The sequence below is a fragment of the Ceratotherium simum genome, chromosome 3, assembly GCF_057802395.1.
Source record: "Ceratotherium simum simum isolate JZ-2026a chromosome 3, ASM5780239v1, whole genome shotgun sequence".
NCBI lineage: Eukaryota > Metazoa > Chordata > Mammalia > Perissodactyla > Rhinocerotidae > Ceratotherium > Ceratotherium simum.
In genome coordinates this window covers 63,588,860-63,607,580 of record NC_141902.1, presented here as the reverse complement: position 1 = coordinate 63,607,580, position 18,721 = coordinate 63,588,860, and the positions used below count along the sequence as shown (strand labels likewise).

General features: G+C 54.7%; 1 protein-coding gene across 1 annotated transcript; it reads right to left on the bottom strand.

Annotated features, from left to right (window-relative positions):
• Positions 1-9,633: 9,633 nt before the first annotated feature.
• On the bottom strand, positions 9,634-18,412 carry LOC147917593 (uncharacterized). The gene is made up of 4 exons (XM_087429077.1): positions 18,355-18,412; positions 14,073-14,353; positions 10,608-10,717; positions 9,634-9,811 (listed from the first exon to the last, which is right to left on the bottom strand). The coding sequence occupies exons 1-4, from the start codon at positions 18,410-18,412 to the stop codon at positions 9,634-9,636; spliced, it is 627 nt and encodes a 208-aa protein (XP_087285203.1).
• Positions 18,413-18,721: the final 309 nt, after the last annotated feature.

The following is an 18,721-nucleotide window of genomic DNA, read 5'->3' as shown; positions in this document are numbered from 1 at the left end:
TCACCTTCCCAGTGGGTTATCTATGGCAGCTTTCCAGAGGAAAGCACCTCAGAGCTGCTTCTTCCCACGGAGGCAAATCTCTACCTGAAGATCAATAATTAATGGCCTTTCATGTTTCTGGAAGTTGGGCACCGCTTCAGAAAGTGTCCAGTGGCCTCCTCCTTGACGTACTCTACGCATTAATCATGGGTGGCCATTTCTATCCAAATAAAGAGCTGGGGAAGGGAGACCTCTTATCTCCTACGGGGCCAGAAGGCACCACTGCCCAAGATGGCAGCCCCGCCCAGGGATGCTCTTGAAGAGCCCCTGGGTGAGACCTGCTTCTGGGCCTCATTCTCACAGAACTTCCTCTGACCGTGCGTTCACAGGAACCTTTCCCCCTCTTCATACCTGCAAGGAGGGCGACATCCATAGCAACCCTACGACCTTCGGGGATTGTTCAGGAAAATATGTGACCTTTGCTAAGTCTCCATGAAGGGTCTGGCCTGGAAGCCCTGCACTCCATGGTGATGGGGGGGAGGCACCCAGGCTGCACCCAGGGAGGGGCCTGGCCAGGCCCCATTGCCCTCTGACTGGCTGTGGAGAACTCTCCAGCAGCCGCTGCCTCTCCAGATGATTGCAAAGTCTCCAGGCTGTCAGCCCGCGTTAGTTCTGCACCAATGTCTTGTCTGGAAAGGAGCATGGCCCCGCCAGGCCCCAGCCCTGCCAGGTGTCAGGGAAGGTCTGGAACAGCCTGGGTTTGCAGAGGTACTGGGCCTGGTGCTGGAGTGGGCTGACCGGCCTGGCTCAGGGGCAGTGTGGGGAGGAGAGGGCAGCTGGCAGCACTGGTGTGGGACACTGGAAGCCGCAGATGGGATCAGCGCCACTTCTGAGCAGCTCAGGTTTAGGGGATTCCAGATGACAGTTTTGCACCTCTGCTCAGCCTAGAGCCAACGACCCGACACAAGCTCTGCAGGCAAAATCGATGTGTGTGTGTGTACATCATACACATATATATTCACATATATGGATACTAAAGCAAAATGCACACTCTGGAGTGCATTTTGTGCAGCTTCCTCACTGAGGCCCAGAGAGGTCAAATGACTTGCCCAAAGTCACACAGCAAATAAATGGCAGAGCTTAGACCCAAACCCAGCTCTCCTGATACCCAGCTAATGCTCTGTTAGTTTTTTTTTCTATCTAATGTTGGAGATCCAGAAAAAAATGCATGTTACTTCTCATCTTGTAATCTCGCCCCCCCGTGGAGGTGGGGTGAGGACAGGGCTTAGTTCTTTGTTTGGACAGGGGTCTCCTGGGTCCCTTTGAGCTCTAAATTCTATGAATACAAATTTAGTAGAGTATTCCTCAAGGAATATTCTCAAGGGCAGAGACCCTATCATTAAAAGAAAAGAAACATTTGCTGTGTATTTACCCTGGATGAGGCATGCTCTGGGCCCTGCCAGGGCTACAGATGACAGGATTCTCGGAGATCTCAGTCTGCAGAAACAACGTTCAAACAGAAAAGTTAAAGTAAAATAAGTGCGTGACTGTTGCGTAGGTAGGAGTCCGGGGAAGGCTGTGAGGTCAGGGCTGTAAATGCTGCAGGGTTCCGGGCAAGGAGGGTCCAGCAGTAGAGCAGCTGGTAGGTCCAGCTTCTGGGAGGAAGACACACTGAGGTGGGCAGAAGGGTGATAGAAAGCGTGGGGAATGGGATGGAGCCAGGAAGAGGAACCAAGCCTGGAGGTGAGTGTGGTGGTGAGGAAGGAGGAGCTGCCACCATGACCATGGGCAGGCGTGTGTTGGGTGAGCCGGGAGGTAAGGCCATGTTGGGGGATTTATGGAGGGTATCCTGCTCCATGGAGCTCCTGCCAGTCTTGGAGCAGAAGGATGATGTGTTGAAAGCTGTGCCTAAGGGAAGACTTACTGGAATAAAGAGGCCTGGGGTAGGAAATCTAGGCGGGAGAGGGCTGATGTGATCCAGGTGTGGACCAGAGTGCAGGGATGAATTAAGTATTTTCAAAGATGAGATGATAGGATTTGTGGAAGAAATGTAAAAGAGAAGAAAATACCAAAATGGGTACAGAAAGAAAAACGGTGGCTGGGAAGGAGCAGGGTGGGAGGAAAATCATGAGGAGCTTACTCTGGGACACGTGGAAAAGTTCTATGGGTAGTCAGTGACAGAGGACCAGAAGTGAGCTGGGCCAGGCGGTCCTCTTGTCCCCACACGCAGGGTCCCGGAGAGGATGTGACTTTGATATAATATGGTCACTGGCGCTTGAGCCCCTGGGCTCTGATGCTCCATCCACTGGACCACGCTGCCTCACAGTAGCACCTCCACTCGAGGGAGACCACGGGAAGTGAAATGCTGCCTCAGTGGCCTGCCCCTAACTCACTTTCCTGCGAGGGGCAGGAAGGTTAGAGTATCCGCTCAGGTGAGGTCTGAAGGATTATCTGAGTTTCACTTAAGGGGAGCTGGTTGCACCACGTCACATCAGATCGTAATGATTTCAAATCTCTGGGTTCCGGGAGGCCCCGCGAGAGGTCTGGGATGGAGGCCACTTCACCAGCACAAGAGATTGATTGCCTGAGCAGGACCTCTAGGTTAATGAGTCTGAGGTCGCTGCAGGAGATGGGTATCCATCCGATTGGTGGATATTAAAACCCTCCTAATCATTTTTGCAAGCTGACTCCCTAATGTGATCCGGTGACGCGCCTGGATTTAAGTTCTCATTACCCATTTCCACCCACAGGTAACAGGTCCTGCTCATTCGACACGGGCAATTTCCTGCCCCATTACCTGTGAAAATCAGAGAGCAGCCGGGCCGTTAGGAGAGCAAAGGAGGCCATTTTCCCCTCTTCTTAAAATCACAGTAAAATGATGCTTCCTGTAACACTCTGGGCTTTTGTGAATCCAAGTACCTGGCAAGGATGCAGTGTGCCAATGCCTGATATTAGACAGAGCCCATCAATGTGGGCAAAAGCGTTGGCTCCCTCTCCCCTTGGCAATGGGGCCCGGGATCAAACTCTCAGGCCTGTGACAGGCATTTCCCCTTCTTTGTATAACAACCCTTCCCATGTGAGCAGAGAGTGTGGTCTGCTTTTCAGGATAATTTCTCATCCATCACCCCGCAGGCCTTAGAGTGGAATAATAGCACACATTATCCGTCCCCTGGGCCTTGCACAGAGAAGCTCCTGATGCTGCCATCAGCTGGTTTCTGACCACGCACCGCCTCATGTTGCCGTCTTTCCATGCACTTTTCTTTCCTCTGAAACCAGGTTAAAGAGGGCAGAGACCACATCTGCATTAGTTATCTATGGCTGCGTAACAAATTACCCCAAACATAGCAGCTGAAAGCAACAATAAACATTTATCATCTTGCACAGTTTCTGTGGGTCAGCGATCCTGGAACTCCGTGGTTAATGGAGGTAGGTCTGTGAGTGAGTCAGTATAGTGTCTGCGTGCAGTGCTGTGTTTAATGTGTGCAGGGCATGGAGCATTGTCTTTAGATAAATGTTGAAACTGCTTGACAAAACTAGGTCTGTGAGTTACTCTGCATTGTGATATTCGCGAGAGGCTTAGCTGGGTGGGTCTGGCTCAGAGTCTCTCATGAGGTGGCAGTCAAGACATCAGCCAGGGCTGCAGTCATCTGAAGGCTTGACTGAGCCAGAGGATTCATTTCCAAGATGGCTCTCTTGCATAGCTGGCAAGCTGATGCTGGCTGTTAGCAGGAGGCCTCAGTTCCTTGCCATGTGGGCCACCCCATAGGGTTGCTTGAGTGTCCTCACAACATGGTGGCCAGCTTCCCCTACAATTAGTGCTCCAAGAGAGCAAGGCGAAAGCAGCAATGTCTTGTATGACCTAGCCACAGAAGTCATTCTCCATCTTTTCTGCAAATTCTACGGGTTACAAAGGTCAGCCTATTCAGTGCATGAGGTGACTGCATGAAGACATAGGTACCAGCAGGCATTGGGGACCATCTTGGAGACTGGCTACAGTGACAGTTGATAATTCCATATCCTTCCTAGGGCCTCACTCATAGTAGGTGCCCAATAAACGGAACGGAAATTGGTAAGCATCCACCTGGGTTATTTCTTCTTTACATCAGCAGGTTTTACTTTGCAGATGAAGCAGCAGGCTCAGAAAAGGGCTTGCTCAAGACCCAGCAGCACGGAAGCTGTTGAGCTAAGATAGAACTCAAGCCTGTCTATTCTCAAAGTTCATGTCCTTTCTGCTCTACTAAGTGGCCCACCTTGAGTGAAGGGTTGATTCTTCCCCAATAAGAATTCTGTGATATAATAGAATGGGTGGTATTACGTCTGTTTTAGAGATGAAGAAACTGAGGCCCCAAGAACTTAGTGACATCATGACAGCTGGTGGCGGGGCTGGCACTAGAATTCAGCACTCCTGCCTTTGAGTTTAATGCTCTCCCCACCAAAAGGCTCCCACTCAATGAAGTGTTTGGAGGCCTGAGCCTCCCCAGTTGTCTCTGCTACACATGGGGTTGGGACCTGGGTTAGGCTGGGAGCTCCGGGCTGGAGAGAGCTCCAAGGTGGGAAGGGAAGCTGTGTCCTTCCTGCAGTGTGGAGGTTGGGTGGAGAGACAGGGCCCAGCACAGGGGAGAGGGTGGGGGTGTGGCTCAGCAGTGAGAGGGGCCAGGTGGGGAGGGGTCCTCACGGCCTGACCCACAGCAACAGTAGCTACATGCCCTTTGTCCCTCTCATGTCACCCCCTGGTCCTCTTCCACCCCTCAAACTAAATCCCATAAAGCCCTGGGCACCATAATAATCCCCTAACAAAACCCGGGAGGTAGGTAAAGTGGGTGGCCTTGTGCCCACTTTACGCATGAGGACACTGAGGTCCAGAGACAGGTTTCTTTTCTCCCGGCCTCTTCCCTAAACTGCACCCACCTGCCCTGAGCCCCTTAGCACTCACCCTTCCCTGTTTGGTTTTGCTCTGTAACACCACCCCTGACATGCTTTCTACTTTTCCTATTAATCGGTACCCCTGCCCAATCTCAAACGTGGATGCGTGAGGGCAGGGACATTTGTCTGGCACTTAGGAGGCCCTCACCGCACGCTCACTGACTCTTCCCAACGGCCCCAGTGCAGACACTACCCTCACTGCCATTTCACAGGTGAGGGGACTGAGGCTCAGAGAGACTGTGTAACCACTCAAGGTCGGACAGCAAGGGCCTCACAGTAGGGGAGGAAGTGGGGTTGAGGGGTGCCTCCCTGGCCTTGGAGACACAGCCACACCTCCCCAGAATCTCTCCACTTTGTCCTTGCTATCCCCAGCTGCCCAGAAGATGATAGCTCAGTCAATCATGCCCTAGGGATCCCACAGCCCAATCCCACAGCATCAGAGCCGAGAGGGGCCATGGGCTCCTAGAGTCCATTCTTCTATTTTGTGGGTGGGTAAACTGAGGCCAGAGAAGGGAAGAGGCTAGTCAGTGTGTTTCCAAGCATCTCAGAGGCCTGGGCACTCATTTCTGCACCCATTTCCCTGCTTCCCCCAACACCCAGTTGTTAATTAGCCCCTCCTCATAGCCCCAGATACACTTTCCCTCCCAGCAGGCTTTGTGGCCCACTTGCTCCCCACCCATTGTCATGGGAACAAAATTGCTCTGCTAGATCCCCGTCTCTGTCTGATGCAGGCCCTAGCTCCAACTTGCTGGCTGACCTTGGAAACCTCAGTTTCCTCATCTGTAAAGGAGGAGAGGGGTGCACTAGAGGATTTCCAAGGCCTGTGGCTCTCACACTATGTGTCTGAGATGCTGGACTCCATGCAAGCTGCCCCCGCCTCACGGTCCCCCAACCCTGGAGCTTGTAGCTGACAGAAAGCAGCACCACTTCACTATGGGAGCCAATAATTATCTTGCCAGGGAACAACCCCTGCTAGCCAGGGCGAGAGGGATCTCTCCAGGGGAGGAGGGTCTGGGGCTGAGGCCATAAACCCTCAATGCCCTAGGGATTTGCCAGTTCTCTGGGATATGGCAAATCTTCCCTGGGGAGTTGAGAGGGAAATGGAGTGGCTCCCGAGACCTGCCCTGGAGCAGGGAGAGGTTGGAGATCCGGGTCTCGGCAGCCAAGCAGATGTCAGGAGCACAGGGGTTAAGAACCACAGCTTCTGTTTGGTGGATGCGTCAGGTGGCAGGCAGGCTAAACCCTCATCCCAGCCTCTGGCGGCATGCCGACATCTCCGCTTTACAGATGAGGCAACTGAGGCCCAGCGAGACCAAGTAACTTGCCCTTCCGGGTGGCAGGGCAGGGCCCAGATCCAAGGGGGTCCAGCTCCAAAGCCGGTGCCCTTCCAGGATGCTGGGCCCAGGTTGATGACCGCCACGGTCCGCTGTCTCCCTTCTCCGTCATCTCAGGGGAAATGTTCTTAGCTTCCACCTTTGGGTCCCACAGCCCAGGGTTGTGACAGAACAAACTGAGGTGGCAGGCTGGCCAATCGTGAGGGGTCTCTGTGACCCGGGAGTGATGGGAGCACATGGACACACCTGCACTGGATACACACTCACGTGCACATGTATACACCAGCGTGTACACACACACACACCTACCCAACGTGTACATGCATATAGGTAAATACATACACGTGGGTGTCAGTCCTTGTCCTTGTTTATGCCCTTGTACCAATGTGCACACTCACACACACACACACACGCACACCGCGCCAAGTGTGTTATCATCCCACTTGCTCAACGCCATGGGGGTTTTGATCTTCCAGGAGCCTCTAGATGGTCCCTGGGAAAGCCCATTCTGCGGTTGCTAGGGAATAGGGAGGAGGACAGAGGTCTGGTCCCCTTCCCTTTCCCTCTTGGGTACGAATTCCCACAACGCCCCTGTGACTCTCCTGACTTTCTCCCTCCGGGGTTCCGTGTCTCTTAGTCACCGTAGGCTCCTCCTGTCTGCTTTGAAGGGTGGCTGGAGTGGGGGAATGGGGAGGCTACGGGCAGCGCTGGTATAGGGGCCACTCAGCTCTGCGCCCCACACTGGCCCTGCTCCTGCGCTGCCCAGCAGTGTTCTCCTTGGAAACAGCATCGTTTGACTGTTGCTATTGATTATGGCAAGATTGTGTGTGGCTAAGAGCTCCTCAGAGCCAACTGGTATATTAAGCAATCATTTCTATAGCAGATGACATAACTCCCCCGGCATCGGTTTGTCCTAATGGGCTTGGTATTACTCATGTGCTAATTGATTGGGCACGGAGGGAAGAAAAACTAGATTCACTTGTGAGGCAATTTTATGGCAGAGCTCATAACAGAGGTAATTTGCTGAAAATGTTCAGTCCCGCTTCGGTTATGTAAGATCATCTGTGTTCCTGTGTTTTATCTCCTCCGCCGCACGGCCGGTGGGAAGCTGGCCTGGGTGGGGGAGGAGGGGGGAGGGAGGCTCCCCCAGGAACCCGGTGCTGACAGCCAGCGCTGTCCGCCTGGTCTCCCGGGGAACACGGGGCTGCCCTGGGGGAGCACTGACAATTAGCGCCTTATGCACAACCTTCTCTCCTCCGGGGTGGCTTTCAAAATATCTCAGCTTCTCCTGTTAAAAACAACTCTGTCTAAGGGCAAAATAGTTATTTTCGGATCAGCCATCTAGTGTTACAAAGCTCTTGTTCAGAAAGGAAAAGAAAGGATGAAGGGGGGATTATTGTTATTACTTTTTTTTTAGAGAAAGAATATTTTGCCTGGAAGGGGGAGGGATGGGGAGGGATGCGGAGGTTTGAAGAGGCCTGAAGGGCTCCCTCCCTCCTTCCCTCCTTCCCTCTCTCCCTCCCTCCTTCCCTTTCTCCCTCCCTCCTTCCCTCTCTCCCTTCCCACTTCTCTCTCTCCCTCCCTCCTTCCCTCCCTCCTCCCTCCCTGAAGCAGCCTGCCTTACTGTGGACCTCTGGAGGAGTCTTGAGCCTCTGCTTGGCTTATGTGCTCTACACTGGCAGCACATCCTTGTGCCATGCTGCCATCCTGGAGGGGCAGGACCCGTCCTCTAGTCCTATCCGCCATGACTGTGCGTGCAGCTGGGCGATCTCCACGGGCTGTGGCTGCCCACCACGTCAGGCCTGGCTCTGTGCTCAAGTGGTGTTTTGGGTCCCCGGGCAGGGAGGTCTTCTGAAGCAACGCTGGGGTGCCTCCTCACAGCTCTGAATTGTGTTTCCAGAAGGGAGGCTGGGCTGCCCTGGGCCACCCTCAGCGCTTCCCCAGTCCGGGAGTGCGATATAGGTAGGATGAGAGGAAGACCCCACTCACGGTCTCTCTGAAAGGGAGGGGAGGCTGACTGTCACTTCAGCCTGAGTCCACAGTAGCGTTTCTTCCTTTGATTGTGATGGAGGTCTCCTCCAGTGACTTAGCAGTTCCACTTGGAGCAGCCAGGCTGCGGTCATCCAAGGAGGAAACCAAGATGCTGCATCCCTCAGTCTCATTTAAGGCCAGCCATTTGGATCCTGGGAATCCCCAGCTGGCCTCAGGAGGTTTCACAGCATCACTGGATCAGGGACTCGATCAAATTCCTAGTGGTGCTGGAGGCCTCCTGGGCAGATGGTCATCCAGCTTCTGCCCAACTGCTCCTAGGTCTGGCTGCTTCCCGGCGTCCCCAGGGCAACCCCTTCCATCTCGGACGTGTCTGACTCTCAGCAAGTCCCTGCGTGGAGCCTGGGACTTTTGAGCCTCACCTGTCTGTTCTCTTTGTATGGGATAAAAGCCCTGGATTGGTCCTGCCCCCACCTCATCTTATAGATGAGAAACAGGAGTCCTGGGAGGGGAGGGAGCTTGCCCACCCCATGGAGGGGGCCAGAACTAGAACTCAGCTCTCCCGAGCTCCTGAGCCAAGCAAGGCCTGAGCTCTTCCTCCTCTGCCCCAGCCCCTCAGCAGGCGTCTCTGTTCTCTGGGCCGACCCAACCCGGACAGCCCACCTCTGTCACACGATCCTCCAGCTGCTGCTGGATCCAGGGTATTCTCAGAATTCCATCCCAGTCTCTGTTCCAGGGAGGGCTCCCAGCTGGAGCTATGCTATGTGTGACTTAGCCTCGCTGAGTTCCAGTTTCCTTTCCTAAATGGGGTGATAAATGGTAGTGAACATTTTTTGAGCACTTACTCTGGGCCAGGAGTCGTGTAGAGTACTTAGCTTGGTGCACCTCTTTTACTTTAATCCACACGACAACTCTGTGTGTTAGAGACCGTTGTGATCCCATTTTTCTGATAGGGAAACTGAGGTGACATAGCAAGTAGCAGCGCTGGGATGAAACTCAGGCAGTTTGATTGCAGGCTGGCGCCCCAACCACTAAGTTATAGCCACCTCTCCGCATACTCACAAGGGTTAGAGGAGCTGGATGCTTACGTTCTTTGGAAAGTGTTGTAGGGGGTGGTCTCAGAGACTCCTTATCCAGAGATTGTCACCCCTTTGGGCCGGGTCCCAGAGCTCTTCGAGGATCTCGTGTAAGCTGTGGAGTCTTCCCAGGTAAAGGCGGATATGTACAGGTATAAAGAATTTTGCCAACTACCTCAGGGGTCCTGGAGTTAAGCGGCCCATTCTAGGATGCCTGGTTAAGGACCTTATGGTATCCAGCGTTTTCTACAGCCTAAGTGGGGAGGCGGGACGGGTGCCAGGCAGTTTGAGCTTTAGGGGTGAGGAACAAGGCTGTGGCTCGTTAAGGTGTCTCAGACTCTGGGGTGGGTGGCAGGAGGCTTTTGATGGGAATTTCGACACCACTGCAGCAGCTTGGGCAGGCCCCCGCACGGCTCAGCTCTCCTCTGGGCGTCCTGGCACTGGCCGGGGGCGGGGTCTGGGGGGAGCCGCAGGATGAAGATGACAGGGAGACGCAGCACATCCCAGGATCTCAGGGAGACCGGAGGGGATGAGGGGACAGGAGGGGGAGGGCGCTGATTTTACCTGCGCCTGGATTTCCCCATCCCTAATTAGCCTGTGATAATTAACAGGTCTGGAACATTCGCCTTGGAGCCATGCGAGGCCAACAGTGAACAAGGCACAGAGGGATCTGATTGCTTAACTTGGAGGGGAGGGGGGCGGCTATATAGGAGAGCAGAGGAGGCAGCCTCCTGTGTGGGGTGGTTGGGCCTCCCCAGAGGCCCCATTCCCATTGAAAATTATCTGCTTCCCCTGTCCGCCTGAAATTCCACCGTTACAGGTACGTTATCTAGGTCTAGAGAGATATTCAGTTATTTGAAGACTATGAAACGCAAATACCTCTGGGTGACAAATTTAGTGGGTTTTAATTGGTCACCACTCAAGGACAAAAGAAGGTCCCACAGAGGAGAGGTGGGGGGAAGCAGCAGAGACGGGTCAGCAGCATGAGCTTGGGGGTCAGGCAGAGCTGGCTTCCAGTCTTGACCTTGCAACTTTCCTGTTCTGTGACCTTGGGAAGCGCCCTCGTGCTCTGTGAACTCGCCAGGTAAAGGAGGTTATGGAGACGGTACCTACTGCCCCTGGTTCTTGGGAGGATTAAACGAGGTGATGCTTGTAACGGCTTCCAGACTGGCCTGGAAGAAGCACTCACTAAATGGAGGCTGTTATAATAAGGAGGGTCCGGGGATGTCTAGGGACACAGGAAGCCCACCTGGCTGACTTCACAGGGGGGCCAGCTCACACTCCTATCCCAGCCCTCAGAGCCCACCGGTCAGCTTGGCTGCAATGGGCAGACTTTCTCCCTGAGAGCCCAGGACAGGTGTGAGCCCTGAAGGTCAGCTGGCTCCTCCCGTCCAGTGTCCCCACGGTCAGCCTCCACTGCCGAGGGAGAGAGAGGTCTGGGAGAGAGCTGGAGGTGATGAGCAGCTGAGCAGAGAGCAGAGTGGGGGATGAAGAGAGGGAAGAAAAGAGCTAAAGGCAAAGGTAACTGGCGGGCTGGGACTGTTGGTCACGGCCTTCAAAGCTCTGCAGTGTCTGCAGTGGTTCTGGGCAGAAAGAAGAGCGAGGCAGGACATTAGTGGCCTGTGGGACTGAATTTAAATAGTGCACAGTAATGACCAGACAGAGTCTCCTTTCTAATTGCCACCCCTTCTGCCATGAATGTGAGTTCTATGAGGGCAGGCTTTTTTCTCACTGCAGTATTCCCAACACCTGAACAAGCTCTGGTGCAAAGTGCTTAATAAATATTTCCTGAATGAACGCCTCTGTCTGTGCATGTGTGTGGACGTGCTCACATGTTCACAGGGAGAGTGAGTCCCACCCGGAGCCAGGGGATGCCCCAAATGCACCCGGGCCCCAGCCACTCCCGGCTCCAGTGAAGCCTCCCCACAGGCGCCCTCAGCCAGCAGGACACGGGGTCCCCTGGCTCAGAAGGGTCCAATCCTTGCCCAGCTGGCGGGCAGGTGCAGCAGCTGGGCGCAGCCACACAGTGGGGGAAGATTCCCTTCCTCCTCCTCCTCCATCTCTAGGCTGGGCCTTGCTGCTGCATCCCGCTCTCCACTGTGGGCCACCCTGCCTGTGGGTCCTTCCCTTAAAGGTCACAGACCCCCGCTGGGCAGACTGGCCTCCTTTCCAAACTTGCCTTTGGTTCTGTGGCTTCTCCCTGGGCCCATCTGAGGGGGGTCGTCCCTGGACGGGTGCTGTCTGGGGCTCACCTGGGGTCCTTTACCCTTCTCGAGAGGAAGGTCCCCTCACTCACATTCCTCTCCCCATCATGGGCCCATGCGGTTTGAGGAGCACCCCCACAGTCGCACTGCACCTCCACCGTACCCCACAGGCCCGCGGTGTGTGGAGGACCAAAGACCTTGGCCCCAGGCAGCTGCCAGCAGCCAGATTTCTGTGCTTCAGCAGTGCCTTTTCCGCAGGCTCCGGCTGCACAGAGGATGCTGAGTAAACAGGCGTTTGTTCAATTGCTGTATTTACATCCTGCTCCTGGTGCCCTCTCGGGATCTCCCCACTTCAGGGAGCTGTTTATTTCCCTGTGCGCCCTCCGAATGCAGCCGGGGTCAGGACCTCCTGGATGGACGGGGCTTTCCTCTCTGCGGGCATCTCAGAAGGCTGGAGCTCTGGAATTGGAGTCTGACTCAGAGCTGGAAGGCCAGGGCAGCCCTGGCGTTGGAGGCAGAGAGGCTTGGCCCCAGCGTCGTCCCCACCTTTATTCAGCTGTGTGGGTTTGGGATATTTATGGGGAAGCCATCACCCTTGGCTCCAAAGCTCCTCCCCCTGCTGCTGCTGCCTGTCTGCCAGGTCCCTCTACACCTGTGCGGCCAGGCTGCAGACCTTAACCTCCCTCCTCCCAGACGGAGCTGTCGTTTGCTCATCTGCTAAAGGCGCAAGCGGATGGTGGGAGAGAGCTCTGTAAACAGCTACGCTGGATAGGTGTGTGAGAGTGTTACTGCACTGCAGAGGGGCCCTGCTGCTCCCCACTCCAACCCTCCTGCTTTAATTTCAGTAGGGGCCAGGCCTCTTCTCTGTAAGCTAATGGTGGGGGTTGAGGGAGCTGAGGGCAGGTGAGGCTGTCTTTTGGGATCCTTCCCCAGCAGTGAAGGTGGAGGGAACCAGTACATCCTCCCCTGGTGGGTTAGGAGCACAGGGACTGAGGTCCAGCCCTGGTTTGTCCGCTGACCAGCTGTGTGCCGCTGGGCAGGTCTTCCCTTCCAGGGCCCTGGGAGGTAGTGCCTGCTGGGGGAAGACCACTCCTGGCCTCCTGGGACTGACTGCTCATTCACAGACCGGGCCTCGCCCAGTAGAGGAGGCTCAAGGACACCAGAGTTTGGCCCAAACGGGCTGGGATTCTGAGGAAGTCCCCAAACACGTTTTTCCTGAAAGGGGGCAATCGTGGGAGGTATAGTGGCCTTTGGGTGACTGACAGGCCCCTGAAGGGAAGAGGCTACTGCCCCTGAAAATAGAGGGCAGAGGCCTAGAGGAGAGCCCCTCGGGCCCCCAGCCAAGGGCACAGCGGGACAGAGCAAGTCCCTGCAGATGCCAGAACTTGGAGGCCGGTGGCTTTTCCTCTGTCAACTAAGGCATCGAAATGCTCTTTGCCAGCCCCAGAATTAGAAATCAGGCTTGAAATGCAGCCTCCTGGGGAGAGGGAACCCAGGCACACTAGGCAGTAAGCCAGCACTGGGAGCAGGCTTCCTCTGGGGGCAGGGGGATGTGGTGGGGGTGAGGGGTGGGCAGGCAGGAGGCCCACTGGGAAGTCACCCTCACTGGGGCCATTCTCAAGTGGGTGGAGCTCTGAACAAAGTCCTGAGGATAAACTTGGGCTGTCCCCAGACCGCCCGTGCCCAGCCAGGCCCACGTCACCTCCACAACCCACAGAGGAGATTCTCCTTTGTTTCTTCCCAATTCCCTTAAATTCTCAAAAAACAGTGCTAGTGCCTTGGCCAGATGCATTCCTTACAAAACAGAAACAAAACCCCCTAATAAACAGGCAAACAATCACCATTCTGCACCCCTCAACACACGTGTATCAATAAGTTATTGAAGGAGGCCGTTCCAGAAAACAACTTGAGTTCAGACAGATCTGATATGAAAGTCAAATTCTGTCCTTTACAGGCTGTGTACCTTTGGAGGAGTGAATTCCCCTCTCTGAGCTTGCTGTCCTCACCTTGACCCTTGACTGTGGAGATGCTACTGCCTGCCTCATGGGTTACTGGAGGATTCAGTGAGATGGTTGATGCCAAGCCCCCAGCACGGTGCCTGGCACACAGCAGAGTTTGTGGTGGTTCCTTTCTCCCTCCCTCTCCTCCTCTCTCTTTACTCTGGCTTGGGTTCCATCTCTCTGCTCTGCCCCCCACCACCTTGGATGCTGATAATTGCTGGATAGTTGGCCCATGGCTAACATCTAGGGTATTGTGGGCCTATCTCCTGTCTAACGCACATGCTTTCAGTTTTCCTTCCCTGGGAATACCCTTTGCCCGTCTGGCTCCAGGATGGGGCCAGTGTCACCGGTGTCCACTGGGGACTGGCCTTGCTTCCCTGCCCTCCACTGAAGCCGGCTTGCAGGCTGAGGTTTGGCTCTTTCGCTTCAGTAATAAATAATGAAGAAGCCCTCAGACTCGGGCCCTCTCCCTTCTGGCTCCCAGCCTTTGATATATTTGATCCTAGATGGCATAATTTTTCACCTAAATGTGAATGTATTTGCGAATTGATAGAAAATAGTTCTTGCTCTGGTGATATAATATAGGGCTGCCCCATCCTGCCTGCTATTTTGATTGTGACTTAAATGGATGAGGCCATCAATAATTATTTTATTGAGCAGGCACATAAAAAATGATGCTGAGTTAAAGTAATTTCCTCGACAAAGCTGGCTACTGCACTGTGGGCAGCCTACCTTCACAGCGCGGAGCTGGCTGAGAAGAGCTGCAGGGGCTGGTTCCTCATCCATTTGTCCCCTTCTCTGGGTTTTCCCGGGAGCTCTGGGTGGCAGGTGGAGAGAGCGAGGCTGACCTGCAGGCAGCAGCAGGAAGGCAGGAAGTCAGACCCTCGCCACGGCACCGTGGACTCCCCGCAGCATCTCCTGCACCATCTCATTCCCCATTCAGTGCAAAATGAGCAATGTGACCTTCATTTGGTGGAGGAGGAGGATGAGCCTCTGAGAGGTTAAGGGGCTCCACAGAGGTCCCCCAGTTGGTTATGGGGCCTCCTCGTCCTAAGAAACAAATCATCTAGAACAAGCACATGTCTGAAGCCTCTTTTCATTGCAGCTCTGCTGTGTCCAGTTGTGTTTTCGGGGGAGCAGGACTGCAGTGCCTCTCCAGGAAACCAGCTTCCCAGTGTACCCTTTACGGGGGGAATCACAGGGTGACGGCTGCTGGAGGAAAGACGTGGATGGAAGCCCTATAACCCAGGGGCCCTGAGCAGCTCTTCTGCCCCAGGTAAGTCTGGGGCACATCGTGTCCTCCGTGTGTGCACTGAAGGCCAGGTTTTCCGTGTCTCCTGGGCTGAGACCATGTCAGGTGGTGCACAGGACAGGGTCAGAACAACCCAGAGTCTAGCTTGGGGCTCCAATCCTTCTCTGGGATAACACAGAGTTTCCCAAACTTCAGCCTTTTGCATTCCACCACAATTTTTAGCTTAATCTACATACCACCTGAACTATCATTTACTTAATATACTTCCTCAAATCAACTAACGTTTTTAACTTTGCCACATCCTAGGCAATAAATCCATAAACCACTGTCTGATGTATTCATTCTATTTTTCTAATGCACATCAACAATAAAAGCACAACTCAAACAGAAACACATGGGTCCAGGTAACAGTGAGAATCTGGTAAATACGAGGATCTGTGAGCTGGGTGAGGCGCTAGTTTGCAGAAGCAGCGGTGAGCTGGGAAGGGATGACAGATCATCCGTCTCGTCCATCTCAGCCCTCCGCACACAGCTTGCCTGCATCAGCGGAGCGTAAGGCCCTCAGGATGGGCCCCCTGACCCTGGGTTTTGATGGGCGGTGTGAGCAAAGACCTGGGGTGGGACAGTCTGTGTCCCTAGTGTCTGCAGGGGCCCACCCATCCCAGGGTCCGGTGGCGTGGAGACCCTTTGTGCACAGCCCCCAGCACTTCCCCTCAGTCTCCCATGGCCCCCACACCGACCCCTTTTTTTTTTCTGGGGCTGTCATCTGCTTTCTTTCTGAACTAAAGCCATCCACCCCTGCCAAGCAGAATGGAGCCCAGCTGCCCCCCTTCAGCTCAGATCTGGGAAGACAAACACACAGGCCTTTGTGTTTGAGGACTTGTATTGCTAATCTCCACAGCAAAATGGCCAGAGGGACAGAGAGAATAAACCAGGGAGCGGGGACTGAGGGAGGCAAAGATTCCGGAGATCTGAATGCCCTGGACTCCAGCCTGAAATTCCTGCTGGTCTCCACTGGGTTTCATTCCCCAGGGAGGAGATAATCAGGCCTCCCTGGCTTCTCCTCGTAACCCCCACCCTGTTCCCACCCCTGCTTCTGTTCTCTGCAGACCCTTTTTCCCCAGAGGCCTTGCCTCAGGGAGCAGGGGCAGCCCAGGCTGGGACCCCAGGCTGAGCTAGGAATTCCCAGCCTGAGTGGACACTTGCTTGGGGGTGACCAAATGCTCTGTCCCTCACAATTTTCCCAGAGACCAGTGTGCCTGCCTGAGGCCACCTGGTTCCTCCAAGACGGGAGTCAGACTCCAGGGCCTGCAGGGCCAGGTGGGCAGGACAGAGGGAGAGGTGGTGCCGTGGCCTACAAGAGGGGCCTGAAGGCATCCGAATTGAGTGCAAGAAATAGAACTTGAGCTGTGGGCCGGATTCAGCCAGTGCGTGACCCCGGTCTAGAATACATAGGCATTTTGTAACGTGCTGAGTGGTGGGGATCTTAGAGGGCAGGGGCTGGGTCCTCTGCAGGAGATTGGCACAGCATCCATGGTGGCTGTGTGTCCCGTTGGAATCCAGGGTCCCACTAGCCCATTGGATACCTTTGTGCAAATTAGAAAAAGGGTCCCTTCCTCTGGGCGGATGCTGCCTGCTCCAGGGTGCTTGGTTTGTGAGCAGAGCATGGCTGCCTTTCAGCCCCCATGGATCTCCTCGCTGAGACCTCGTATGTGCACACGCTGGGCAAGTGTGTGCACTGGCCAGGCCTGATTCTGGGCACTCCCAGGCATGCTCCTCATGACTTGCTGTTGATCAAAGGACACAACCTCTTGCTCCACAAACTGCAAGCAGAACCTAAAGTGGAGCCGACATGTGACACTCACAGACCCATGTGGGTCACAGAGCCACTGGCAGGGATGTCAGGAACCCGCATCGCAAGCCCCCCACAGAGCCCAGAGGGGCGAGAGCGAAACGCCAGGCTCCTTCTCCACACCCAGCTGCAGAGAGGGGAGACGGCGCTGCCCTGGCTGGGGCAGGTGCTGAAAGAGAGACAGCTCGATGCCCACTTTCTCCACTAGGGATGAGCCACGCTCCCGGTGGGGAAGCCAGACTTGGCTCAGAGCACCCAGCACAGCTTCCTCGCTGGGGGCTCACGGAGCCTCAAGTTCTGGATGTGTGGCAGCAGTCGGCAGCCCCACCCAGCTCCCTGGTCAGGCCCCTGGGCTGGTGTGACCGCCGGCAGGTTTCCAGACGTGGAATGAATGCATTCACCTACGTCTTTCTAAGGCTGGGCACTCTGAGGGGCTGGGCTTTTGCTCCCAGACACAGCCTGGCTAATTCACAGGCTGCGGAGGGACAGGTGAAAAGGACACGTCTTGGCAGGAGTGGCCTTCTTGTGACTTCCCAATTCTGTCTCCTCTTCCCTCTCTCCCTGTCTCTGTGTGTCTCTCTTCCTCTAGTCCTAATCCTCTTTTCTTTCTCAGCTTTCACGCGAGAAAGACACGTGTCTCTTTGTGTCCATCTGTTTTCCTCTCTCTTCCCTCTCCATGTGCTCTCTTGCCTTTCTGCTGCCCGCTGCCCTCGCCTCTCTCGTCTCCTGCAAAGAGCTGAGAAACTGGAGCAGGCTAGCTCGTTGGAGCCACCATCCTTGGTAACCGCATGGGTCCCACAGGGGACCAGTAACACCCAGGATCTGCTACCCCATTTGGGGTGAGAGTGGCAGTGGCAGAGCCGTGTCACATCCTCAAGCCTGTGCCTTGGGTTTTCTGCTTCTCCAAGGACAGGAGTACTTGGATACTGACCATCTACAGAGGCACGAAGCCCTGGGCCACGGGGAGAGGCTGAGAGCGCCCCTGGTGGTCCCTGGTAGAGGGGCAGGGCCCTGTTCTAAGAGCTTGTCCATTCATTAACTGTATGTTGTGAGGATATTTAATTAAATATCCTCACAACAACCTTATGTGATAGTTCCTATTATTATTCCAGATGAGGGAACTAAAAAGTATAGGGAGCTGAAATGACTTGCCCAAGGTCACACAGGGCTGAATTGGAACCAGAAACCAGGTGTTCTGGCTCCAGACCACACAATTCTAACCTCTACGCCTTTCTGCCTCTCACATCCCAATTCTCTGAACCAGCAGGAGGAGTTGGGGCAGAGAGTGCTCCCTCACCCCACCCCACCCCACAAAGGGTCCTCCCTCTTGTCAGCTGACATCTCCAGTGCAGAAAATTCAGTATTTTATCCTCTGTTAACATGTAAACCCCTGTCCACATAGGATGAATCTTTCAGCCTTAGTGTTATCTGAATTTGTGAAGTATGTTTTGACAGAGAGGAAATACAAGGTTTGAAAACTCAGGGTGTCTGAAGACTGGAGTGTGGAAGGCACTTTGTAGAGCAGAGGTTTTCAGACTAGGGCACGCATCAGAATCCCTGGAGGGCTTGTTAAAGCAAGAGCTGGGCCCTGCCCCCAGAGTTTGGCATCAGCAAGTAGGGAGGCAGTTGGGGAATTCGCATTTCTAGCATGTTCCCAGGTAGTGATGCTGGGGTTGGTTTGGGGACCCCACTTTGAGAAAGGCGAAGCTGGGGGTCCCTGCGGCAGCCTGGCAGAGGTTACACACCCCTCCTTGTGAGAGGTGCTCGGGGCGTCTGTGCCCAGCCGTGATGAATAGCATTCATTTAAGCAGGGGCCGCGCAGTGTGGAAAGCACCTCTGTACAGAACTATCAGGTTTTTATTAACCATTTTACTGTCAGGGTTTCAAAATCAATCAAACAGTGTTGCCCTCCAGAGACTCACTGGGGTTTGAGGGCCAAGGCTCCAGGTCTAACTGCAGCACAGGTTGGGCCCGGACCCACAGCCAGGGCCACCGGGTGGCAGGGCACAGGCTGTGGCGTCTGTGTCCTTCCCCTGCTCTGTGAACAGTGGGCTTTGTCCCCTCTCTGAACCAAAGCCTCAACCCAGACCAGAACTAACTGCACATGTTTGT